The following is a 26,647-nucleotide window of genomic DNA, read 5'->3' as shown; positions in this document are numbered from 1 at the left end:
TGCCTCTTGATTAAATAGATGTTTGCGAGATGAGCTCACCATCTGTTGCTCCATGTTGCATGCTCCCTCCCTTGCAGTCAGAACATTCTGTGAATCATCAACCCAAACACTGAAATAATTTCAATACTAGTAGCAGGAAACTGAAGTGACTCGCCTGGGGCCTGCTTGTCGTTTAAAAGGCATTTAAGGTTGCCAGAACAGAGGTCATACCCTCCAATCGCTGCCCTCCTGGATCTCACTTCTCTTGTCAGGCCTTTCTTCCTCTTTCCTGCCAGTCTCCGTCCCCTTTCCTGCTAGCACTTTCTCATGTCTTAACCTGGCAGTGTGGAATAAAAGGTGCTGAATCACAAACCTGGTGTCAACTAAGTGGGTGACCTGGAGCTAATTGTCTGACCCCTTACTGGGCCTCAGTTTCCTCACATTTAAATGGATGAGGTTTTGCCATGGCCAGTGTGGCTCAGTTGGTTGAGTGTCCTGCCATGTACCAAGAGAGGTCATGTGCAGGAGGCAGTCAATTAATGTTTCTCTCTTTACCTCTCCCTTCCTCTCTCTCTAAACTCCATAATAAAATAAAATAATAAAATAAAATTAAAATAAATTAAAATTAAATATAAAATAAATAAAATGGATGAGCTTTTTCTCCATTTTTTCTCTTTCCCTGTATTTTCATCCTTCCATCTACCCTCCTACTTACATTTCCCCCTGCATGTTTTCTCATCTCTTCCAAGTTTTATTTCTCCTATGTTTCCTTCCCTCCCCACACCAGTCCATCACCTTATGTAGATTCTCCTTAATTTCCTTTGTCTCCTACCTTTTATTGCTCCTTCCATTTTTTCCCCAGTGGCAGTACCCCAGTATCACTTTTTTCTTACTACTATCTGGTGTCAGGGATTCGGAGCTGCACTAGTACATGGAGGAAGAGGTTTATATTTTTATACAATGCATACTATTTAGACTTTCCAAAAATCCACTTCTTGTGAAAGAAGGAATTTGTGTACATGATATGTATTAAAGTAAATTACAAGTGCCTGTGGGCACTTCACGTACTCTAGGCTCAAATTAATATTTGGTAGGCTGGGCAGCAAGCAGTATAACTTATGAACATAAGGAAACTTTTCCCATTTCTGATTTTGGTGAAATTTGTTTTTAACTCTGCCATTTAACATTTTTATTATGTGCATATTAGTGACATATTGCTGCAATAAACATTATCAACCCCTGTTAATTTGGTCAGTCATTTGGAAATTTCATCTTTTTGTAATGATTAAAGGTAGAAATAAAGTTTTAATAATATGAACATCATTAAATGTGAGAGGGCCAACTAGTGTGTTGTTGATGAATTATAACTAAATATTCTCATTTAGTTTCATGAATGGAATGTTATGAGAGTCATATATATAATTTTAAATTTTCTAGTAATGTTAAAAAGTAAAAATAGGGGACCCTTTCCCTCTCCTCATGTGGGAGTCCATTCTGTGGGACCTTTCCCTCTCCCCACGAGGGAGTCTGTACTTGTTCTTCAATAAATCTCCACCTTTGCTCTGCTAAAAAAAAAAAAAAAAGTAAAACAAAGGAGGTAAAATTAACTTTAAATATATATCTTATTTAACTCAATATATCCAAAGTGTTATTTTAACATGTAACCTATATAGTATGTAAAAAATTATGAGATTATTTCACATTCTGTTTTTATTCTAAGTCTGTATTTTATACTGACAGTACATCTTTTTTTTTTTTTTACAATTTTGAAATTTTATTACATATTTGCATTGTGAAAGGATTTTTTTAAATCTCTTTCCATAAACTATTATTCCCAGTAATTAGAGGGTTTTTTTCTTTTTTTTTTTTTTAAAATACTAAATCTTTATTGTTCATATTATTACAAATGTTCCCCCACTCCCGTTCCATTGCTCTCCTCCACCAGGTTCCCACCCCACACTCTGCCCTTTTCCCACCCCCCATTGTCTCATCCATAGGTGCACAGTTTATGTTCAGTCTCTTCCCACATCCCCCTCTCACCTTTTCCCTAAGAACCGTTAGTTCACTCCCCTTCCATACCTTTGATTCTATTATATTCAACAGTTAATATTGTTCATCAGATTTTTTTTTTTTAATTTCCTTGGTTTTTAGATTCACTTGTTGATAGTTACGTATTTGTTGTTCATAATTTTTATCTTTATTTACTTTCTCTTCTGAAAGAACCCCCTTCAGCAATTCATATAATTCTGGTTTGGTGGTGATGAACTCCTTTAGCTGTTTTTTATTAGTGAAGCTCTTTATCTGACCTTCGATTCTGAGTGATAGCTTTGCTGGGTAGATTATTTTTGGCTGTAGGTTCTTACTATTCATCACCTTGAATATTTCTTGCCATTCCCGTCTGGCCTGCATGGTTTCTGTTGAGAAATCAGCTGACAGTCGTATAGGTGCTCCTTTATAGGTAACTACCTGCTTTGCTTTTGCTGCTTTTAATATTCTCTCTTTGTCTTTTGCTCTTGGAATTTTAATTATGATTTGTCTTGGTGTGATCCTCTTTGGATTCCTTTTGTTTGGAGTTCTGTGCGCTTCCTGGACTTGTAAGTCTAATTCTTAAACCAGGTGGGGGAAGTTTTCTGTCACTATTTCAGTATGTTTTCGATATCTTGCTCTCATCTTCTGGGACCCCCATAATTCTGATGTTGGTTCGCTTGAAGTTGTCCCAGAGGTTTTTTACATTATCTTCAATTTTCTGGATTCTCTTGCCTTCTTGCTTCTGCGGAGGAGTGTCTTCTGGCTCTTTATGTTCCAAATCTTTGACTTGATTCTTGCAATCTTCCATTCTGTTTTTAGGACTCTGTATAATATTTTTTATTTCAGACAATGTATTCTTTATTTCTTGTTGATCTCTTACCATTTCTTGTTGATTCCTTATTAATTCTAGTTGATCCCTTTTCATATCCTCATATGTCTTATCGACCTTTTCTAGGAAATTCTTGAAAAACCTTATAAACGTAGATTTGAACTCTATATCCAGTCACTTTTTGTCCTCCATTTCTTTCGTTTGTGATCTGTTTTCTTCTGACAGTACATCTTAATTGGTACTAGCCACATTGCAAATATAACCACATATGGCTAGTGGCTATTTATAATGAATAGAACAGTCCTAGATACTGATGAATAAAATAGTATATTTTAATTTAAAAATTAATACATTTTTGTCCGTCTGTATTTTAAGTTTGAAACAATTCACTTGAAGTTTCTATATGTTGACTTACTGAGAGCTAGAAATTCCAAGAATGTTTGAATTTTATAGTGTTTCATTGTCATACTCTTTAAGTTAAGTAAATGGTTCATTATTATATAATAATATACTTACAATAACATTAATATACTTAAATGTAACACTTTATTATTTGTTTATTATTTACAGTCCTGAGCAAGCTATTTTTCCTCCAAAATTTTGAAAATATGTTGGGTCATGCGAGTATGACAAAGTAAAAAATTTTGGGTAATTGAGCTCTAAAAAGCATATATAACCCAACTATCTTTGAGAAGCTCATTGATACTTACAAATATACATAAATGATTTTCCCTTGCATGATTACGTTATATAAGCTTACTTCTCCATATTATAGTTGTTTTTATTTCTAAAAGTGAGGATGTGATTGATTTAGAGAATCATTAACTCAATCGCTGTCCTGTGTGATGGAAGCTGCAGTGACTGTCATGTGATTGGGTAGGACTTGGTACCTATCAGTGTAAACACATGGCACAGCCTGTTCCATGCCCTCTCTTATCTCCTTCAGAGAGAAGGGGTTGAGTCGTTTTGAGCAAATCTTATTGGTAAAGTTGTGTGTGTATGTATTGCTTTTTTTTTTTTTTTTTTTAATATTTAAAGAACCTTTTCCTTTCAGTTTTAACCATATTACTGTGTCTGCAAATAGTTTGTTAGCAGAGCAGCTTTCAGTTTTAATAATTTAGAATTTTGAAAAAAGACATGCTTGATAAGCTAGTTTAATTTTAAGATGTTTTACTTAGAAGATGATAGTGAAGATGAGAAGGTTCATGAGGATTCATTAAGTAAAACTGAAGATGTTTACTATGGAAAGGCCCCAGCTGGTATCCTGGTGAGTTTCATCCGCTTATGTCCTGGTCACTCTGCTTGCTCAGTCTGGATAATACTACAGCAAATGGCTAATGCCTTTTCTTTGGGAAATATGGTGTCGCAGGGATTTTATTAATTTTTAAATGGTAGGTTTAACAGAAATCTTTGCCTACCTGGTCTGTCTCATTCACACTACACCATCTTTCTACCTTTTTCCATTTATTAGTTAACAACGACTTTGTGCCTAGAAAAAGAAAAGGTCATGATTTAAACTGAAAATTAAACAAACAAACAAACAAACAAAAAACCACACAGCTGGTTTCAAACTAAATGTATCTGGTTTCATATTCTCTTTGTATATAAGTGCAGTAGTTAAAAAAAAAACATTTAAAGGTCTTAAAATTTTTATTGTTTTAGCCAAAAGTTTTGAAAACTAAACCAATATTGTGAAACTGGCATTTTATTCTGACATATGATAGAGAGGTGTCACTGCAGTCTTTTTTTTTCTATGATTGCAAACAAAAAGATTTTGTAAACTTGAAATAGAGGGGAAAATGCATATTGTCTGAGCTTTTTAAAAATATTTTTATTTGGATGTTTTACATATATATTTATTTAAATGTCTGAGATTTTTTTTAATCTAGAGTTTTCTCTTACAAAATATAAAATAAGTCCCATAAATTTAGTGTTAAGTTCCAGAAGTCTGCATTAAGAAAAAAAAAAATCAGAAGAATTAAGGGTAATATTATTTAACTCAACCTTTGGAACCCTTTCCTTTAAAAATAATCTGAAGTAAATGCAATGAGGTAAAGATATAATATTTTTTTTTAGAAGACTAAAAAAAAATGTTTTTATGAAGATAGATATTAAAAAAAAAAAACAGGGCAGAAATTAGTTTCTAAAATCTGTGGCTCATAATTAGGTTGGTTTTTAGCTTTAAAAATTTTTTATCACTTTTTTAAAACATCGTTTTTGCTTTAGGATCTGTTTTGATAAAAGTACTTTTTCAGGGTTCCCAGGAATTGATGGAATTGGACATTATTTGAATATGGACATCATTTGAGTATGAGTGGAAGCCAGGTGCTACTGAGAGGCAATTTACTTTTAAATTTCCATTTTAATAGTACTGATATGTAGTATATGTAAATTCATGCACTTTTGTTGTAAAGGTCAGAAAGGAGACCAGTGAACCCAGCTGATATGAAGTATTTAAAACATTTATTTAGCGAGTAGCTCTAACCCAAACCATCCATCATAGGAAAAAGTTCTTATGCTTCCTGCTTTCTAAAGGGGTGTGTGTGTGTGTGTGTGTGTGTGTGTGTGTGTGTTTGGGGGGGGAGGGGGTGTTTGATTAGGTTGCATTTTATTATCAGCTCCCTTTTATCGTAATGTTAGGACATTGATCTGTGGGTTACCTCCCTGCCCCAAGAGAAACTTGGATTTTCTGAATGGCTAGTGTTCAATATTGGATTTGATATATGCTTAATAAGCTTATACTGATTACATAAGAGTTAGACTTTATAACCTGGGTGTGTATGTGTGAGTGTGGGTGTGCGGCAAGGTGGAGAGGGCGAATCCTGGCTTTCAGGGTCCAGACCCTAGGTGACCTGGATGCTCCCTGCTAGTCATAGGCTGTCTGCACATACCTGCTGTTGAAAGGTGAAAGTCTTTATCTTAAAAAGGTGATAGTGTGTATTTGGAATGTGAATGCATATCTAGTAACTGTGTTTCATTGGGAATATTTTTAAAATAGTGTTTCCATAATTTCTAAACAAGTGAAGATAATTCCTTTATTTGGTAAGGAAAAAGCGAAAATAGTTTCATATTCAAATATCTTGAAGTTTCAAAATAATTTGCTGGCCTTAACCCCACTTACTTTAAATTACCTTGTTTGCATTTTTTAAAATTAGGGCAAAATGTACTATCGGAATTCTTAGCCAAACTTGTAATAAGAAATGCTTCCAGAATTGAGTCTTTCTGTAGTTTAGAGCTGAAAGAGAATCTAGGGGTTATCTGGCCATGCTTTCCCCCCCCCCCCCCAACTTTTATAACTTCTTAATTTTTTAATTATTGATTTAGGTATTACATGTATCCTTATTGCCCCATTGCCCCTCCCCCCAAATGCCCTCAACCCCCTGTTGTCTGTGTTCACTGGTTGTACTTATATGCATGCATACAAGTCCTTTGGTTGATCTTACCCTCGCCCTCCCCTACCTTCTCTCTGAGGTTTGATGGTCTGATCGATGCTTCTCTTGTCTCTGGTTCTGTTTTTCATCAATTTATGTTTATTATATTCCATAAATGAGTGGGATCTTATGATATCTATTGTTCTCTGACTGGATTATTTCGCTTAGTATAATGCTCTCCGGTTCCATCCATGCTGTTGCAAATGGTAAGAATTCCTTCTTTTTTTTTACTGTAGCGTAATATCCCATTGTGTAGCTGTACCATAGTTTTTTAACCCACTCATCAAGTGCTGATGGGCACTTAGGCTGTTTCCAAGCTATGGTAAATTGTGCCACTATGAACTAGGGGTGCATAGATCCTTTCTGATTTTTGCTTCTAGTTTTGTTTTGTTTTTTGTTTTGTTTTGTTTTAAGGAGAGTCAACATGCTATATTGTCTTTTTTTTAAAATATATTTTATTGATTTTTTACAGAGAGGAAGGGAGATAGAGAGCCAGAAACGTCGATGAGAGAGAAACATCAACCAGCCGCCTCCTGCACCCCCCACACCAGGGATGTGCCCGCAACCAACATACATGCCCTTGACCGGAATCGAACCTGGGACCTTTCAGTCTGCAGACTGACGCTCTACCACTGAGCCAAACCGGTTTCGGCAGGTGTTTCTAGTTTCTTGAGATATATTCCTAGAAGGATCACTGGGTCAAATGGTAATTACATTTTTAGTTTTTTGAGGAAACTCCATACTGTTCTCCACAGTGGCTGCACCAGTCTGCATTCCCACCAGCAGTGCACAAGGGTTCCTTTTTCTCCACATCCTGCATCCTCGCCAGCACTTGTTGTTTGTTGATTTATGATGATAGCCATTCCGACAGGTGTGAGATGGTACCGCATTGTTGTTTTGATGTGCATCTCTTGGATGATTAGTGACTTTGAGCATGTTTTCATATGTCTCTTGGCCTTCTGTATGTCCTCTTTTGAAAGTATCTAGTTAGGTCCATTGCCAATTTTTTTGTTTGGGTTGTTTAGCTTCCTTTTGTTAAGTTGTATGAGTTCCCTGTAAATGTTGGAGATTAAACCCTTATCGGTGATAACATTGGCAAATATGTTCTACCATGCAGTGAGCTTTCTTGTTGTATTGTTGATAGTTTCTTTTGTTGTGCAAAAGCTTTTTATTTTTATGTAATCCCATTTGTTTATTTTCTCTTTAGTTTTCATTGCCCTTGGAGTTATATTGGTGAAGAATTGCCCTGGCATATGTCTGAGATTTTGCTGCCTGTGGATCCCTCTAATATTTTTATGGTTTTCCATCTTATATAGTTTAAGTCCTTTATCCATTTTGAGCTTATTTCTGTGTATAGTATGAGTTGGTGGTTTAGTTTCATTCTTGTTAGATATGAGATGATGCGGAAGTGAGACTTGACTTTGCTTGGATCTTTATATTTTCACCAGTTACAGCGGACTCCAGGAAGCATATAGGAGGCAGTGCTTCTCCACCCTTGTCCCTCTGCTCTCTTTATCAGAGCACCTGGGCACTTGTGTGGTTGAGTCTTAAAAAGCTTACTTTTTTTTCATAGAGAATTAAATATTTTTATATTATTTAAGCTAGATTTATTAACATAAACAGTGGTAGAAGATAGCGAAGTACCCTATAGGTATTTAGAGTGTGTTGCTTAGGGCAGTGCGCTTTATTTTTTTAAAATATATTTTTATTGATTTCAGAGAGGAAGGAAGAGGGAGAGAAAGATAGAAACATCAGTGATTAAGGAGAATCATGGATTGGCTGCACACCCGCTACTGGAAGTTGAGCCAGGAACCCAGGCATATGCCATTGAACAGAAGTGAACCTGGGATCATTCATTCCGCAGGCCAATGCTCTATTCACTGAGCCAAGTCAGCTAGGGTGGGACAGTGCACTCTATATTGAGTTAGGAAACCCTCACTAAGGGTGGGGGTGGGGTGGAGAAGATGCCCTAACTCCCTCACACACACACTCCTTTCCCAACACATTTGTCATTACTCCCTGCTGCCAGAAATCCTAGCATAGAAATGTTCACAAAACTGATTATTTAGTGGCATAGAATTTTATTTCCTCACAGGAATGTGGTGATGTTACTAGTTAGGCAATATGAGGGAGTAAATTCTGTTAGAATCTTTCTGTTTTCATAAATTGTTGCCACATTTAATCCTGATGCCACAGATGAGCTCAGGTATCTAGGGAAGAATAACTTAGAGGCTTGGTGAGAATTATATCTAGGCAAGGTCCGCAAACTCAATGGTCAACAGAGCCAAATATCAACAGAACAACCATTGAAATTTCTTTTGAGAGTATTATGCTAAGCGAAATAAGCCAGTCAGAGAAAGATAAATATCACATGATCTCACTCATTTGTGGAATATAATGAACAACATAAACTGATGAACAAAAATAGAGCCAAAGGGGGGAAAGTATCTTAGAATAAAGTAGTTATTTGAAGATTTTTAATACTTCCTATGACTTTTGTGATATCATACTATGTTAGTATAGTTTTGGTAAGATTGACCCTCCTATGTCCGTCCCCCCTTCCCCCCCCCATTGCAAGTTTCCCAGGATGCTACAATAATATTGATTAATCTCAAATAAATTAAGCTAAGTGGAAGAAGCCACAGTCAGGAAGCTACATACCTTATGGTTCTACTTATATAACATTATAAAGAAGGCAAGACTAAGGGACAGAAAACAGATTTGTAGTTGGCAGAGGGTGGGGGTGGGGTGGATATTGGCCACAAAGGGCATTAGGGGTGTTTTGGAGTGGCGACCTAGTGCTGTATCTTTGTGTCAATTTCACTCTAGGTAAAGTGCACACTTAATTTTTTTTTAAAGTCTATTTTGAATAGTTCAAAATACAGGTATAAGTTATTTAAAATCTTACTGCATTTTATGAAGTTGGTATGAACACTTAGCTGGAAGTTTTATATGCTGATAGGTATAACCATCACACAAAGGTACAAAGGTTGGCTAAGTAATTGCTTAATATCTTTCATGATTAATTGCGATTTTTGTGTTAATCCTCACCCGAGGATATTCTCTCCCCCAGCCATCCCCCCCCAATTGATTTTAGAGAGAGAGGAAGAGACAGAAAAACATCAGTGTAAGCGAGACACATCAATTGGTTGCCTCCTGCATGTGCCCAAATCAGGGCCTACAACCAAGATATCTGCCCTTGACGGGAATCAAACCTGAGATTGACACTTCAGTCCGCGGGCCCATGCTCTTACCATTGAGCAAAACTGGTTAGGCAATTAATTGCATTTTTAATGTTACTTCTGTATTTCTAGTCAGGTTAAATGTTCCCTGTAACATTTATGATCTGTCACCTCATGTACAAGTAGATTAGAACTGGGGGTATTGTAGTCAGGATAGGAAAAAGTATCAGCTGCATTACAGTGCATTATTCTGCAATTTGTAATAATGGAGAAGCAGTGAAGAGAAATGAAGGAATGAGAACCATTAAATTTTGTAGAGCTGTGATAGTTCAAAGCAAGTTTGGTCTCAGGAACACTATGGGAGTTGAGGAAAGTAGTTGGGATCCCCAGTGTGCTGTTTTTTACTTTAGGATTTATTCAAGGAACAGTTTATTGTGTATTGAAATCTAAAGATGTGTGTAAAATTGAACATTTTTTCCTTGCTCTGTACCAATTCTGTTGCTGAAGAAAATGGGTATTCTGGTACTTGCTGAGCATTAGGAAAATGAAACTATTGCTACCTGCCATTTACCTTGAAGGTTGTGCCCTTTAGAATTGTGATGTTGGGCATTTTCATGTTAAGTAGATTGACTAGTCAGCAGTGGTAAGTTTCTTTCACTCTGTTTTCTGTACTAATCTTGGTCACGTTTTGACCATTGCCCATTTAGCCTTGCTGGTACCTCAGCTGACTTCCCCACACCAACTTCCCCTGACAGACCAACAGTCTCTCTTCCGCCACAAGTCTCTGTGAGACTGGCTGTTCAGTGTTCTTCAGAGCGGTCTGCACGGAAGTCATTTGTTCTCACAGGGATATTTTTAGATTTACCCATTTAAGGTAAGTGTCATTATAATTGATACCCACGTAGACTAGATTTATGCAAGTTTTTTCTCTGAGGTTTTCACCAGCATCCGGAGGTAAAGCATTGGTTTCTGAATGTCTGAGCTTCGCTTTTGGAACTTTGGGTTAGCCTCCACTGTTCTTGGCTTTTTTAAAATATGTGGCGCTGTATGTATGTGTGTGTGTGTATACAAACGTATCTTTACCTAATGAATTTCTTATTCAGGTTATAGTACCAAAACATTGTATTCTTCATCCTTCTTGCTGATTCTGTTCACTAGATCTTGCATTCATCCACTTGTTAATTCATACATTCATTGATTGAAAAATACTCATTACCTGGTAAGAACCTGCTATTGCTAGTCATTGTGCCAGGCGTGCTTTGGGGAAATGGTGAAGCATACAACACTGCTTTTTTTGTGAGAAGTCAGTTTGGAAATGTGATAAACAAATTACTGCAGTGTGGTGAGTGCTTATATGATGTGTTAAGGAGAGGTTAGAATGCATCAGAACACACAGCCACAAGTCCTTTGCCTACTGCCTTCTGCTTTCTTCATTGAACCCACACTTTCCCATCTTTTTTTGATCTTCTTTTCCATTATGCTGTGTGTGTATGTGTGTGTGTGTGTTCACAATCTCCTGTGGACATAGTATATTTATTTCCATTTCCTCATCCAGGAAGCCTAAAACATCTTGCTCCTCATATCAAATGTTGGATAAACAGTAGTTGATGTATTGAGAAGAAAAGTAGTATTGGATTTTGAAAATTATTGAGTCAGTGACTAGGGTGGAGGGTGGGGAATTGATGGTGTTTGAAGATGCAATAGGTGACACATTATCTTTCTTTAGTTGTACTGCTGAAAATTCAAAACAAATAGTTGAGTAAAACTTGGGACCACCACTTGGGAAAGACTGTATCTATAATAATAATAATAATAATAATAATAATAATAATAATAGTATAATATGTTAATTAGACCAGACAGCTGAATGACCTTCTGGATGTCATTCCGGACGAAACCACAGTGGTGTGGGCTGAGGCAGAGGTGGTTAGGGGCAATCAGGCAGGCAGGCAAGAAGTTAGGAGCCAGCAGTCCCAGATTGTGAAAGGAATGTCTGACTGCCTTGTGGGATTGGGCCTAAATAGGCAGTCGGACATCCCCTTAGGGGTTCCAGATTGTGAGAGGGTACAGGCCAGGCTGAGGGACCTCTGCCACCCATTCACGAATTTCATGCACCAGGCCTCTAGTATTTCTATACGGGCATAGTGTCTTCCCTTTTTTGAACCTTACTCAGTCAAAAATAATTATCTACTTTGTAGATAGTGAGTGTGGTAAAATCTTAGAGAAGTGAGCCCATTGAGCAGAAATCTGTGCTACCGAACTTCTTAAAGTATGCTTTGACAGGCTTGAAATCTGAATTTATCACCTAATTAGCCTTGACAGATAAGCTTAAGGCCAGCCTCATGTCACCTTATTAAACAACAAAAAACAAAAGCCTGAGGTTAGTACAAGGAGGCTTTCACTGGGTTACATTGGGTTATTTTCTTGCTAATTTTTCCAGGGTGTTTTTCAAGTTAGAATCAGTATCAGCATGTTTGTATTTTAAGTCCTTTGTTGGCAGACATCCTTCCCACTCCTACGTCATTGAGTTACTTCCTTGACTACAACCACTGCTGGTGCCCATTGCCCATGAGATACACTTGAAGCACAGGTCCGAGACCTTGCATAATTTCTCACCTTTGCCCCATACTCAGCATACCTTTCCATGTGTTCTTCTCTCTGTCTGGGACTGCCCACTGGAACCTCCTTTTCTAGGCCTAATATACTCTTCACATTTACACTGCTAGGACAAATATTTGCTGCTTCCTGAAGCGTTCCTTGACTCATTTTTTTCTTTTCTTTCTTAGTCTTCCTAAAAAGTCACCCAAATAGCATTACCACAGGCATTATGTAAGTTAAGACTTATGTCTCTTTCTCTGTTGGACTCAGACACCTCTGAGAGAAGGATGGAAGGATTTTATTTACATGGATTCTCAATTCTCAAACTTAATTTGTTCTAGAAGGCTATTCGAGAAGTGATTCGTTCGAAAACTGATCATTTTTTCCCATTAGAAAGAATTTTTATTTGTTCCAGACCCACAAATGCTCTCCTGTTTAAATCTTTCTTATATACAGTACATATTTAATGTACTGTTTAATCTATGAACAAACACTTCTTTTCTTAAATTTATCAAACCGCCCCCTACTAGCCTTAAACGAGTCACTTTCAGCACTCATTCCAGGAATGTGTCTTAGGAAGTCAGCATATGGCATCTTCGCTGTTTCATATATCACTGCCTCCAAAATACTACTGTCACAGCTAGCTGCTTTTCATTTAGCCGAATCAGCAACCACTTTCCTATGTATTCAATTGCTTGTGATCATTGTTTCTTTCACACCATTATCAAAAGTAGTATTCTTGATTGTTCATTTCTTCAGAACAAAAGTAAAAAACACACACACAAAAATATCACAGCATAATTTCCTGAAAGGTTAACAACTCTATGTTTAGGGGAAAACTGACTGGCATTCTCTCCTTTGTGGCCTGAGAGACACTTTCTGTCATGCTGATACATCATGACAAAGGGCTGTGAGATCTAGAACCTAAGTTTTATTCAATAACCAAGACATGTTTTTCTGTGAACAACTAGGTCAAGAACTGAATTGTTCGGAATGGGATTCATTCGAGAACTGAGTTTTAACTGTATCTTTATATTGCAAGGACTTACTGTGGTACTGGCATGAGGCAGGTACTCAATTTTGTTTGACTATATGAAAATTCTATCAGACAATGTCAGTATAATGGGCATTTTGAAAAGTAGATTACAAATTATCTGTTGTGTCTCTTGAAGAAATTACACAGTCTTGTTATATGATTGTTTCTAAATCAAATCTCCAGAGGTATTACATTGGAAGATCTCTCCTGTGACAAATAGGCTATTTGGAGAACTTCATGTATTCAGGAAGTTTGCCTGGAGTTTTGGTTTGGTTTTTGTTTCACAGATTCTGTAGATGGGGCACAAAATGGTCTAGAAATGAAGGAGAGTCCTGTTCCAGCTACCATCCTTTCTGTGGGGCAGAAAGAGACCTGCCATGTTTTTGAGCAGATGTTTGGGGCAGTGCATTTTATTTTTTATTTTTTATTTTTATTTTAGCAGATGTTTGGGGCAGTGCATTTTATTTTTTATTTTTTATTTTTATTTTAATTGATTTTAGAGAGGAAGGGAGAGGGAGAGAGAGATGGAAACATCAATGATGAGAGAGAATCATGGATTGGCTGCCTCCTGTATACTCCTTACTGGGGTTGGAGCCCACAATCCAGACATGCCCTGACCAGAAATCGAACTGTGATCTCCTGGTTCCTAGGCCAATGCTCAACCACTGACCCACACTGGCTAGCTGGGGCAGTGCATTTTAGATATGCAACTATCAGCATTTCCTCAAGGATTTTGGCTTCAATGAGATCCAAATGGGGCTTAATCAACCATCTACTTTGTGAAGCTCCTGGGGTTGGGAACTATCTCTCTGATTGAGAACAGGGGCTGTATCTTGTGCTACTATTGTATTTCCTGTTTCTTATTTTTTAAAGCAAATATTAAAGGGCAACTAGGTAGCTCAGTTGGTTAGAGCATTGTCCCCATACACCAAGGTTGCAGGTTATATCCCCAGTCAGGGTACATAAAAGAATCATTCAATTAATGCATATCAAATCAATTTTTAAAAAAGGCTAGCTGATAGAAAATAAGAAAAAATAAACAAGTTAGCATTCTTGATGTGATGGGACAAAAGAAAAACTGAGAGGTACAGAGTAAGTCATTTAATTGAATTTAAGTGGCCAAGAGCAGCTTCTTCAGGAAGGCTGGGTTCTTTGTCAGTTTTCCCATCAGTTGTTTGTGGCACTGCTTGCTGCTCACTCAAAGACTGCACCTATTTTGCTTTATTTTGTTTTGTTTTTATTGATTTCAGAGAGGAAGAGAGAGGCATAGAAACATCAATGATTAGAGAGAATCATTGATTGGCTGCCTCCTGCACACGCCCTTCCATCCCCTCCCTCTCCCCAGGGATTGAGCCTGTAACCCGGGCATGTGCCCTGTCCAGGAATTGAACTGTGGCCTCTTCATTCATAGGTCAACACTCAACCATTGAGCCATAATAGCCAAGCAAGACTGCACCTGTTTTGAATAGTTCTTTGTTCTATGTTTAGCTATGTTGTAACCTCCTGTGGGTCATTGTGGTTCTCATGTGTCTGCTGAGCACAAGATACAAGTTTTAGAAAATGTATTGCCTGAGTTGTAGGATGTAGGCAGGTCTGCTGGGGGACTTTCACCCCCTCCTGTCCCAAACCAGAGAGAATCTTGCTGCAGGTGCTGCTGTGTGCCATTGTTACCTTTCATCACGTACTTTTCAAGAAGTAAAGCTTTCAGCCAGGCTGAGTGGTACCCTTCTTTTGGGGACTCTGGGAGCCTTGGAGAACTTAAATAAACTTAAGTTCAGCCTTCAGATCTCTTGTCCTCAGGAACTCCAGTCTGAAGATTTAAACCAGATAGGAAGTAGCAGGGAGGTTGGAACCCTGAGTCACAATGGCGCTGTGTTCTAGTAAATATTAGTAAACACCTGTCTCAGTCTAAATGCAAAATGAAATGAATGATGTCTGCCTTGCATGACGTAAATTCTTCTTTTGAAGATCAAATGAGGTATGTTTGAGAAAGTTCTTAAAAAATAGTACTACTCAAATGCAGAGTGTATGTAAGCTTGGGTGCCTGGAGGAGTTTGGTCCCAGAGCATAATCTTCAGTTCCACAGTACTCTTTCTGTGTGGGCACTTTGTCAGTCTGATTGTCTGATTATGGATTGTCTTTGTTTTTTCTCTGAGATTTCACTTGCAGCAGGGAATCTGGGGGTTCATCATTGCTTGGATCAGTGGTTGGCAAGCCGAGACTCGCCAGCAACATGCGGCTCTTTGGCCCCTTGAGTTTTTAGCAAAGGCCAGCTTAGGAGTACCCTAATTAAATTAATAACAGTGTACCTACCTATATATTTTAAGTTTAAAAAATTTGGCTCTCAAAAGAAATTTTAATCATTGTACCGTTGATATTTGGCTCTGTTGACTAATGAGTTTGCCAACCACTGGCTTAGAGCATTTCTGTCATTTAGCAATTTAGAGAAGGACATAGGCTCTAGAACAGGGGTGGGTAATGTCCGGCCCAACCACTTGCAGACCCTTCCCCTGGCCAGACCCACCCCTGACTCATCCCACCCCACCTCAATCAGGATCAGGGTTGGGGCCGGCCAGCCAACAGCCCACAGCCCCTCCCCAGGCCAGGCCAGCCCAGCCCAATCACCCCGATTAATAGGGGATGCAGGTCAGACCCCATCCGTGCACGAATTTGTGCACTGGGCCTCTAATACTAGTATAAAATGGATATATGAAGATAAAACTTAGGAAACAGATTTTGATTATATGTATAAAAGCAGTTTAGAATATATTTATTTTGTATTGATAACAATTTTTAAATTGTAATATTTTAATAGCTACCTATATCTTGGTAGTTACTCTTTTCCCTTACAAACGTTATTTTATTTCTGATTGGACATATTACCTTTAATTTTGAGGGAGGTCTGTATTTGAACTATTTACTGATGCTTTCCATTTATAATTCTCTACTACAGTGTTTCCCAAACTTTTGACATATGTGTGCCCCTTCTATAATTTTCGTAACTCTGAGTACCCCAAACTGTGAAACTGATTTTGTACTCATGAGAACGTAGAATTAGGCACAACTAAGCACAGTGCAGTGCATATCCCCACCAAACTCCGGTGCAACGTGCACCCCCACCAAACTCTTCCCGTGCCCCTGGGGGTACGCGTATCCCACTTTGGGAAACACTGCTCTACTATAATACATATCATGATGATTTGCTTTAGTGTCTCTGATGCTCAGGTAAAGTTGCTAAGCAAATCTTTAAACTTTTGGTAAATAATTGAATCTTGAAAGCTACCCATTTTATTCCAGGCACCAGTGTATGTTTAAATTATTTGATAAGAAAAATCTAATAGTGGGCAACATTGAACTGCATATGTGAAGGTCTGTTTGATCTATTGAATTTTATGTATGAAGGGCCATTTGACCTCTAATAATTTTTTAGTTGATTACCCCCTACTGTTTTTTTTTTTGTTTTGTTTTTGTTTTTTCATTTTTAGTATAGTGATCAATAAGTGCCTGCCAGGCCTTGTCTAGCTTTGGACTTCCCATTTAAAGAAACACAGACAATTCTGTGTTTAAAGTGAAAGTAAGCATAGTCATTTCAGATATTTTAAGAAATAAGAATGCTTAGCCCAGAATAAGTGAGACCATGTTGTGGTTGAACAGTAAACTCTGGTGTGTAGTAGTGTCCTTTAGAAGAGGGTGGTCCATAATTCATTGTGATGTCCAGTGGACATAATAACTAGGGCTGTCTGATACTGTTGTGAATTTCTTGGTGAAAGAAGTGTCTCTCTCTGTCGATTGGAAGCATCCCTAAATTGAAAAGCAGTGAGGCATAGGATGTTAAAGAAGATACTTGCCTCATCCAGCCCTCATCCTAGATGTAGACAACTACTTCTCACTGTGTCCTCATATGGTGGGAGGAGAAGAGAGCATGCTCTGTCTTCTTCTTGTAAAGACATTGATCCCATTATGGGGGATCAATGTCCTCATGACCCCATATAAACCTAATGACTTCCCAAAGACCGCATTTCCAGGTTAGAGCTTCAACCTATGAATTTGGGGGTTGGGAGTTCACATTCAGTCCATAATAATACTTAAAAACTTTTATTATTAATTTTATTATCTTTAAAAATAGAAATTATACTTACCTACAAGGTGGTTCTGAGATGATAATGCTTAATAAACTTAAGAATAATAAGCTCTCAAAAACAGTAGTAGCTGCTACTGTGATAATTGTTAACTTTATCATATTTCAGAATAAAATGCTAGAAGCATTTTTGGTATTTGTTGCAAGACTGAGTTGGAATAATTCTTTCAGTTTTAAGAATCAGTAAATGCATTTTAATGTTTTTCTTCGTGCTTGTGAGCTGGAAGATAGAGATGCTGTTCTATGAACATTCTTCAGTTCCACAGTCTTTATGTCAGTCTGCTTTCTAAGTATGTAATGTCTTTGCTCTGTCTCTGAACTTTTATCTTATCTCTTTCTGCATTCCTCTCCCTTGGCCTCTGTCACTCTCTGTTCTTGAGTTAATGTTCTCTTCTCTTCTACTCCTTTTTCTCACCATTCACTATAAGATATGATAGTTTATTTTGTTATATTTTTAAAATCTTAGTCTTATTTCAAAAGTTTATTTTACTGGCTTACATAACCATCTATCTTTTCTGCCCCCACACAAAGTCCTGCTTTCCTAGACTATGATCAGGACAGGCTGGTGGTGTCAAAGACTTGACTTTGCCCTCACTGGTTTTTATTATTGCTAGTGCTGAGCTGGGCATGTAGGAATAAAGTTTTATGGTGCTAGAGTCTGCTTAAAAGAGGAAGCTGTTCAAGGTATCATATGTTAGGTATACAACGACTAACTGCTTTTCCCCCAGACATAACCATGAGGAAGCCCGCCCCCCTCCCCCAACCTTTTTGGATTCTTCTCCTAGCACTGTTTTGTTCCTCATTCCCAGGGTATAGTGACTATTAAGGCATCAGGCCTCCCAGCCTTTGTAACATAAACAGAATTGTTTTATATCTACTAAGAGAAAATTAGTCATTCAACAGACTGTATTTTTCTACATTTAGCAACTGGCATTTACACAATAGACTTTCTTTTATAACAAATAGCATATCCTTCAACCATGGTAATTAAAATCATATTGAATAGGTGTAGATACACTTACTTATGGATTCCATGCTCTAGTTGATGTAAGCTTATTATAGATTTACTTTATAAGACTTGTTTATGGCTGAATGAAGTTGCATAAAAGTTATTTTCAGTTTCTTTTAAGAAAAGACTTAATTAGCTATGAATTTTTAAAAAAAATTATAACAAAACTCATTTTAAAATTGTCACTATCAGCCTGGCCGGTGTGGCTCAGCTGTTGAGGGTTGACCCAGGAACCAAGTGGTCACTGGTTCGATTCCCGATTAGGGCACATGCCTGGGTTTGGGGCTCATTCCCCAGTAGGGGGCATGTTGGAGGCAGCCAAGTGATGATTTCTCTGTCATCAGTGTTTCTATCTCTGTATCCCTCTTCCTTCCTCTCTTTCTAAAAATTAATAAAAACATTTTTTAAATAATTGCCACAATCAGTCAAGCAGTAATTCAAAGATTGACTGACTATTTGGGTGCTATTTGTTTGACTAATGTATATGTCAGGAAAGGCAAAAAGCATGATGTGAATATATATTACTTAGAGAATATGAAAATTCTTTTATATATAATGGATTTTATTTTTTTAAATCTTTATTGTTGAAACTATTATATACGTCCCCTCTTTTTCTCATTGATCTCTTACTCTAGGCCTTTACCACACTGTTGCCTGCGTCTATGGGTTATGCATGTATGCATACCAGTTCTTTGGTTGATCTCTTCCCACCTACCTTCCCTCTGAGATTCAATAGTGTGTTCCATGCTTCTGTGTCTCTGGATTTATTTTGTTCATTATATTCCACATATGAGTGAGATTATGTGATACTTAACTGGCTTATTTTGCTTTACATAGTATTTTCCAAGTATCTCCATATTGTCTTAAAGGGTAAGAGATCCTTTTTTACTGTTGCATAGTATTCCACTGTGCACATGTTCCACAGCTTTTTTATCCACTCAAATGCTGATGGACACTTGGGCTATTTCCAGATCTTAGCTATTGTAAATTGTGCTGCAATGAACATAGGAGTGCATAGGTCCTTTCTAAGGTGTTTCGGGTTTCTTTTGATATATTCCTAGAAGTGGGATCACCGCAGCCACAGCAGGTATGGGTCACAAGACAGAAAGTATTTCCTGTCGGCCTTGTAGACTTGTCAGATGCCCTCACCTCCTTTTTTGGCTCTGTCTATAGGATTCCTACAGCCTTGTGATCCTGGTTTGAACAGTGATTTCGGCCAAAGAACAAGATTAAACCCAATTTTTGGCTTTGAGCTTTGTGGAACATGAATGTATGCTCCAGTGAGTTGTGCTGTAGCATGAAGGGATTTTCCCTAGAAGTAATGTTGTAAATTAGATTAGACCCAGTCTAGCTCACTAGTGTTTATTTAATCTAACATCTGTCTGAACCTTAATATTCCATTATAATATCCCATAGAAAACACAGCTCTCATTTTTATTTCATCAGGTTTCTCCTGGGGATGATCTTTGGTCTTTTTTTTTTTTTTTTTTTTTTTTACCTGTTTGTCTACTATGGCCAGAGGGGATGCAATAGCCAGGAGTACCCAAGAGTCTTGGGCAGACGGGAAGTGATGGTAGTCGGGGTTCTTTGGTGGCTCTGTACAGTTCTTTACTTTTCAGAAAAATATCTAATGGCATCTAGCACCATCTTTGATGATGGAAAGGAAAAGGAACTTGTGTATACCTCAGATACAAAGGAGGACGGTGTAGAATTGTCCATGTGTGGAAATGTATAGAAACAGTGGTAGCATGAGACTAATGGGTTGAAAATCTAGGCTACTAATGGGCCCTCGCTGGTTTGGCTCAGTGGATAGAGCGTTGGCCTACGGACTGAAGGGTCCCAGGTTCAATTCCGGCCAAGGGCACATGCCTGGATTGTGGGCTCCATCTCCAATAGGGGGAGTGCAGGATGCAGCTGATCAATGATTCTCTCTCTTCATTGATGTCTCTCTCTCTCTCTCTCTCTCTCTCTCTCTTTCTCCCCCCCTTTCCCTTCCTCTCTGAAATCAATAAAGAAATATATATTTTTAAAAAGGTTACTAATGGTACATAGTCTAGTGTACAAATGAGCAATGTAATTTTAGTCACTTTAGTTTTTTTCTTTGTCATTGTCATTAAATCCACAAATTTGGTGTTAACATTGCATCTAATTTTTTTTTTCTTCTTGTCTTTTGTAGTCTCAAACCATGAATTATGTGGGACAGCTGGCCGGGCAGGTGATTGTCACTGTGAAGGAGCTCTACAAGGGTATTAACCAAGCCACCTTGTCCGGGTGCATCGATGTCATTGTGGTGCGGCAGCAGGATGGCACCTATCAGTGTTCACCTTTTCATGTTCGGTTTGGGAAGCTGGGAGTCCTGAGATCCAAAGAGAAAGTGGTGAGTGCAGGACACAGCCTGTTCTCCTGGAGGGTGAAAAGTTAGGTGACAGTAATGAGTAAATCATTACTGTGAGCTCTCTGGGTCTTTGGTTTTAAATTTGTATGATGTTAAAGACAATGGTATGAGAAGTCAACCTTAACTGCATTTTGAAGTTGCTTCTAAATTCAAAAAGCCCTACTATAGTAAGTCTCTCCAAAGGAAATCTCTCAGTATTATTTAGACTGAAAATTATTTGATAATTCTATGTGCTGCAGCTCAGATGAGCAAAACAGAAACTGAAGATACAAATGGGGGTGTTAGGTATATTTAGAAGTTCCATTACCTTAAATAGCATTTTAAAATATTTAGGGTAATGCCTTAATAACAATTCTGAGTGGAATAGACTGGCATAATCAAGAATATGCTACATTTGTTTAAACAGTTAATGCTAAATTTGTTTATTTGTTTTGACAAAGCTGTAAAATCTTATTTGTCATCTAAATTTTGTTGATAATCAGGATTTGTCTCCAAATCCAACTGAAATGCAAACACAAAGGCCATAAGCTGGTTAACTTCTATTTATTTTAGGGAAGATTCATTTAAAAAGACATTTGTGTTGGCTTTTCTTTCTCTTACATTCTCTTGCCTTCAGGTAATGGAGCAACTAGAAGGTAAGGTTTGTTAATATATCTGATGTCAATCTAGTTAGAAAATTGAGCTAATAATAAAACTTTGCAGGTACATACTACTCTTGGCCCACAATATCTACCTAAACAGTGTGGGGAGATTTTGTCAAAATTTTAAAGCACAATAAAAGATCCACACCATTTTCTGAACTAGAACTACAGTGTATGTATTAGAAGACCACTGGCATAAGTTGAAAAACATCTATTTTCAGATTTGGACTATTTCACATAGCAGATCTTATTCTTTAAAATACAATAGAAATTTCTCTGAAACGGGTTTGGCTCAGTGGATAGAGCATCGGCTTGCAGACTGGAGGGTCCCGGGTTTGATTTCGGTCAAGGGCATGTACCATGGTTGCGGGCACATTCCCGGTAGGGGGTGTGCAGGAGGTGGCTGATTGATGATTCTCTCATCGATGTTTCTAACTCCCTCTCTCTTCCTCTCTGTGAAAAAATCAATAAAATATATTTTAAAAAAATAGAAATTCCCCTTTATGTTAATTAAATTTAGATTATTTTGAAAGTGAAAGATAAGGTTTATTGGTTTCACAAAGTAGATGGAAAATGTTAATTTGCATACTCACTCTGATTGGCTGGCAGGTGTGGCTTGAGCGGGGTGATGGTTAATTTGCATATCATTCTTTTATTAGGTAGGATAAGCATTTGTGCATCTCAAATGATACCTTTTTCTGCATGTTGTATGCTTCTGAGAAAGTAATACAGTTTCTGTAAAAGGTTATACAAATTATTGTGTTAAATGTGTTAATTTCTTCTTTTCCACTCCTGGCTTGATATTCCAGAAACTCAAAAGATATTTTGGGGAGGAAATTTGGCTATTTGATCAAAATACAGATTTCCTGTAACAATAAAATCATGTCCACCTTAAGGTTACCTGCCAATTTAGATTGTATTAGTCTTATTTTAGGTCAGTTTGGATTATGGAAAGCAATTTATTGATTTTAAACTAAGATAATTTTCAACTATGGTACCACCTATGAACTGAACTTTAGAAAAAAATATTGATTTTTTTCTATTATATTATATATTATTTCCTCTGAAGAGAGAAGAAGGGGGAGGGAGAAAAATTGAAACATTAAAGATGAGAGAATCATTGATCAGCTGCCTCCTGCAAACCTCCTATTGGGGATCCAGCCACAACCCCAGCATGTGTCCATGGCTGGAATTGAACCTGGGACCCTTCAGTCCTTAGGCCGATGTTCTATCCACTGAGCCAAACTGGCTAGGACTATGAACTGAACTTTAAGGTGAAATCATAATCACCTTAAAAACCTCTGGTTAGAGAAAATAGTAATTTTCCCACTGCCATTGGTATGTTCTTGTTTGATAGAATCCCAATATTCCCAGTATGTTTCATAACTCAGGAGTTTAATTTTAGAAAGTAAAACTGCACTTGATATTTTATTTTATTTTATTTTTTAATATATTTTATTGATAACAGAGAGAAAGGGAGAGAGATAGAGAGCTAGAAACGTCGATGAGAGAGAAACATCGACCAGCTGCCTCTTGCACACCCCCTACCGGGAATGTGCCTGCAACCAATGTACATGCCCTTGACTAGAATCGAACTTGGGACCTTTTAGTCCACAGACCGACGCTCTACCACTGAGCCAAACCGGCTTCAGCTGCACTTGATATTTTAAAATATATTTTTGTTGAAGTAACACAAAACATTATATGATTACTTATCAAAGTTAACCCAGTGTATTAGGAGAGACAGTTTTTATTGTGGATGACAAAAATCCACCTCACACTAGCTTAAGCAAAAGGAGAATTTACTGGTTTGTGTGATTAAAGTCCAGGGACACCCAAAACCGGTTTGGCTCAGTGGATAGAGCGTCAGCCTGCGGACTGAAAGGTCCCAGGTTCAATTCCGGTTAAGGGCATGTACCTTGGTTGCAGGCACATCCCCAGTCGGGGGTGTGCAAGAGGCAGCTGATCAATGTTTCTAACTCTCTATCCTTCTCCTTTCCTCTCTGTAAAAAAATCAATAAAATATATTTTTTTAAAAATAAAGTCCAGGGACATTTGAATTGACCAGGCTTTATTTAGAGTCTCTGAAGGTATAACCAGAGCGCTCTTTCCATCCACCTCTCAGCTACACTTCCCTTTGTGTGTATTCTAATACAAGATAGCCACCAGTACCTCTAGGCTTACTTCCCATTAACTCAGCAACCCTAGTGGAAAGAGAGGTTTCCCTTTCTACGCTTGAAAGTGCTCAGATGTTTATTGACAATGATTTTTCCCAGTGAGGACCATGCAGAGTTAAGTATACTTAGATTATGAACTATTCTATTTATATTTATATCATGTCTTTATCTACAGAGTGGGGCAAAAATAGGTTTGCAGTTATGAGTAGGAGAAAACAGTGTATTTATGTATTATTATTTATTAGTTACTAGAGGCCTGGTGCATGAAATTTGTGCACGGGGGCAGAGGGGCCCCTCAGCCCAGCCTGCACTCTCTCCAATCTGGAACCTTTTGGGAGATGTCCGACTGCCCTCTCGCAATCCTGGATCTCTGACTCCTAATGTCTCTCCCCCTCCCCCACACCGGCCTGATTGCCCCTCACTGCCTCTGTATGCCGGCCTGATCATCCCTAACTACCTCTCCCCCCTCACTGGCCTGGTTGCCTCTTACTGCTTCCCCTGCCAGCCTGGTTGCCCCCAACTGCTCCCCTTGCTGGCCTGATCTCCCCCAACCGGCCCCCCCCTCCCCACCGGCCTGGTTGCTCCATGCAGCCTGCTGTTCAGTCATTTGGTTGTCCCTCACTAACTCCTTGCCAGCCTGGTTGCCCCATGCAGCCTGCTTGTTCAGTCATTTGGTCATCCTTCACTAACCCTCCTGCAGGCCTGGTTGCTCCACACAGCCTGCTTGTTCAGTCATTTGGTCATCCCCCCTACTGGCTTGGTCATAGGCAGCCATCTTGTGAGGGTGTGAGGATCAATTTGCATATTACCTCTTTATTATATAGGATTGTGTTATTTTTCATATGAACAACTGTAAACATACTTTTGGCCCAGCCTATATGTTTGCCTTTATTTATATTCCTTTCTTAGTCTAAAACTAGAGTTTACAAGGTTATTCATAAAAGTTTTAAAAGTTGGTATTCATTTATATTGTACAGTTATCATATTAAAATAATTGATTCACAGCCTAGAGTTAAACAACTATATTACTTTAAGTGATATAATAGTAGTTTTCTGAATACAAATCTTTAATCTCCTTGGGTAAGTTCATCCTTAATACTTTTGTAAAACTTACAAAATTAATACTTTGTAAGTTTAAATCAGCTCCTAACTTTTCAGCCTTTGAACTTTCAATATCATGAAGTATCTTTGAGAGTTCCTTTAACCTGAAATTTTTTTGCCTGTGTCACTTTCCTTAGGACCATCTTCATCACAACCACTTTCCTTCTTGGTGTGGATAAGCTCACCTTCACCAAGTTCCTTGGGCTGCACATCTTGAGTCTCTAGAATAGCAGCAGGGTCACTGTTCTTACCATCAACTATTTTCTTCTTCATTTAAAAAATATCTTCACCCAAGGACATATTTAGGAAGAGGAAGGTCCTGAAACCAGTTTGGCTCAGTGGTAGAGCGTCGGCCTGCAGACTGAAAGGTCCCAGGTTCGATTCCGGTCAAGGGCATGTACCTTGGTTGCAGGCACATCCCCAGTGGGGGCTGTGAAGGAGGCAGGTGATCTATCTCTCTCCCTTCCTCTCTGTAAAAACTCAATAAAACATATTTTTAAAAAAGAAAGAGGAAGGTAATGGTGGGGATACAAGGGGGAGAGAGAGAAAGAAGCATCAATGTGGGAGAGAAACAGCAATAGGCTGCCTTCCATATGCTCCCCAACTGGGGATCAAACCAGCACTGGTATGTGCCCTGATCAAGAACAGAACTGGAAGGCTTTTGGTGTACTGGGCAGCGCTCAGCTATCTGTAACTGTTAACGTTCCATTTGAATTCTACTTCTAATACTATTCCTCTTTTTTTCTGTACTCCACTTTGATCTTGGCCAGTTTCCTTTTTCAATTATCCATTTTTATAAAATGTTACATGAGTTTATCACAGGAGACAAGGAGGCAACACAACTCTGCTTTATTGTCTGAACCAAGTAACAGTGCTAGGACCAGTCACCAACAGACTTTGAAAAAAAGGACAGGATAGGTTATTGATCATGATGGGCATCTATTTTTATATAGTGATTTGTGGACGAAAGAGCTGACAGTGAAATTTGTACTTTCTGCAGTTACTCACAATTAACATATATTGGTAACTGAAATTTGTGTTTATCTGAACTGTGCTAGGGAGACCTACCTGTGATATAACTCTGAAAGTGTGCAGATGTTTATTGACTATGATGTACCCTCTATTCTATGATATTTAGGAATTAAATAATTTAAAATGTTTATATGTTATAAAAATAGGTGATAAAACATTTTCTTTCAATCCCTGATCACTATCCCCTCCCAAACTGTCCTCCACGGTTTGTTTGGGTTCTTTTAGGGGTGGGATATGGGGCAGATAGCATTGTTTCTCTGGGGCTGTCACTCTAGGACTTCATTACTAAGTTTGACTTGAGAACCCAGAATTTAGCCGTAGCTTAACCTGAGTGAAAGACTCTTAATGCTAAATTGCATTTTGTTTCTCCTTTTAGATTGATATAGAAATCAATGGTGATGCAGTGGATCTTCATATGAAATTGGGTGACAATGGAGAAGCTTTCTTTGTGGAGGAGACTGAAGAAGAATATGTGAGTTCTAATGGGTCACATCCGCTTTATTCATTGTATTCAGGTCTCTGGTGCGTATCCCAAAATAGAAATATTCAGTTTCCATGGTTAGCTGTACATCAGAAAGGAGATAGAGGGGTGGAGAAGGATCTTTTTTCCATGCCAGATTTCAGGATACAGAGAGAATGCAGGCCTTCATACTTGCTTTGTTTTAGTAAGGAAAGGTACATCTGTTTTTTTAACATTAATGAGCTTTCTTATCTAGTGTCTGTTACAGTTTATACCTTGACTTGAATACATTTGAGTTCTGCCTAAGTAATCAAGGTGTATCTCTTCAGATTATGTGTGTGTTGGTACACATGTGATCTTTAAACTTGGAAAGCAAGTTTACCATTTTGAATTAGGACATTATATCTTAAACCTTGAATAGTCACAGTGAAGTTTATTATGGTCTCAAGGGATTTAAATCAGCCTATACCCTTTATAAGTAATTACTGCATGCTTGGCTTCTTTAAGCAAGAGAGCACAACTTGTCCTTACCAACACACATTCCCTTCCTTTCCCACCCATCCTCTTCTCCATCCTCCTTCCCCATCCTTCTCCTCCCTCCCCTTCTCTCC

At 38.1% G+C, this 26,647-nt stretch overlaps 1 protein-coding gene across 2 annotated transcripts in view; it reads left to right on the top strand.

The window, feature by feature from the left end:
- Positions 1–26,647, top strand: part of LPIN2 (lipin 2) — a 70,537-nt gene that overhangs the window by 13,134 nt on the left and 30,756 nt on the right. Inside the window, exons 1-3 of one of the 2 annotated variants that reach the window (XM_084888105.1) lie at positions 3,781–4,103; positions 20,407–20,607; positions 25,953–26,048. In XM_084888105.1, coding sequence (XP_084744231.1) covers positions 4,002–4,103; positions 20,407–20,607; positions 25,953–26,048 — 399 coding nt within the window. In that variant the 5' untranslated portion in view covers positions 3,781–4,001. Of the gene's footprint in view, positions 1–3,780; positions 4,104–20,406; positions 20,608–25,952; positions 26,049–26,647 lie in introns of those variants that run through there. The other variant, XM_084888106.1, reaches the window with a different exon arrangement.

The sequence above is a fragment of the Pipistrellus hanaki genome, assembly GCF_964339955.1.
Source record: "Pipistrellus hanaki genome assembly, chromosome: 6".
NCBI lineage: Eukaryota > Metazoa > Chordata > Mammalia > Chiroptera > Vespertilionidae > Pipistrellus > Pipistrellus hanaki.
This window is presented reverse-complemented; position numbering and strand designations above follow the sequence as displayed.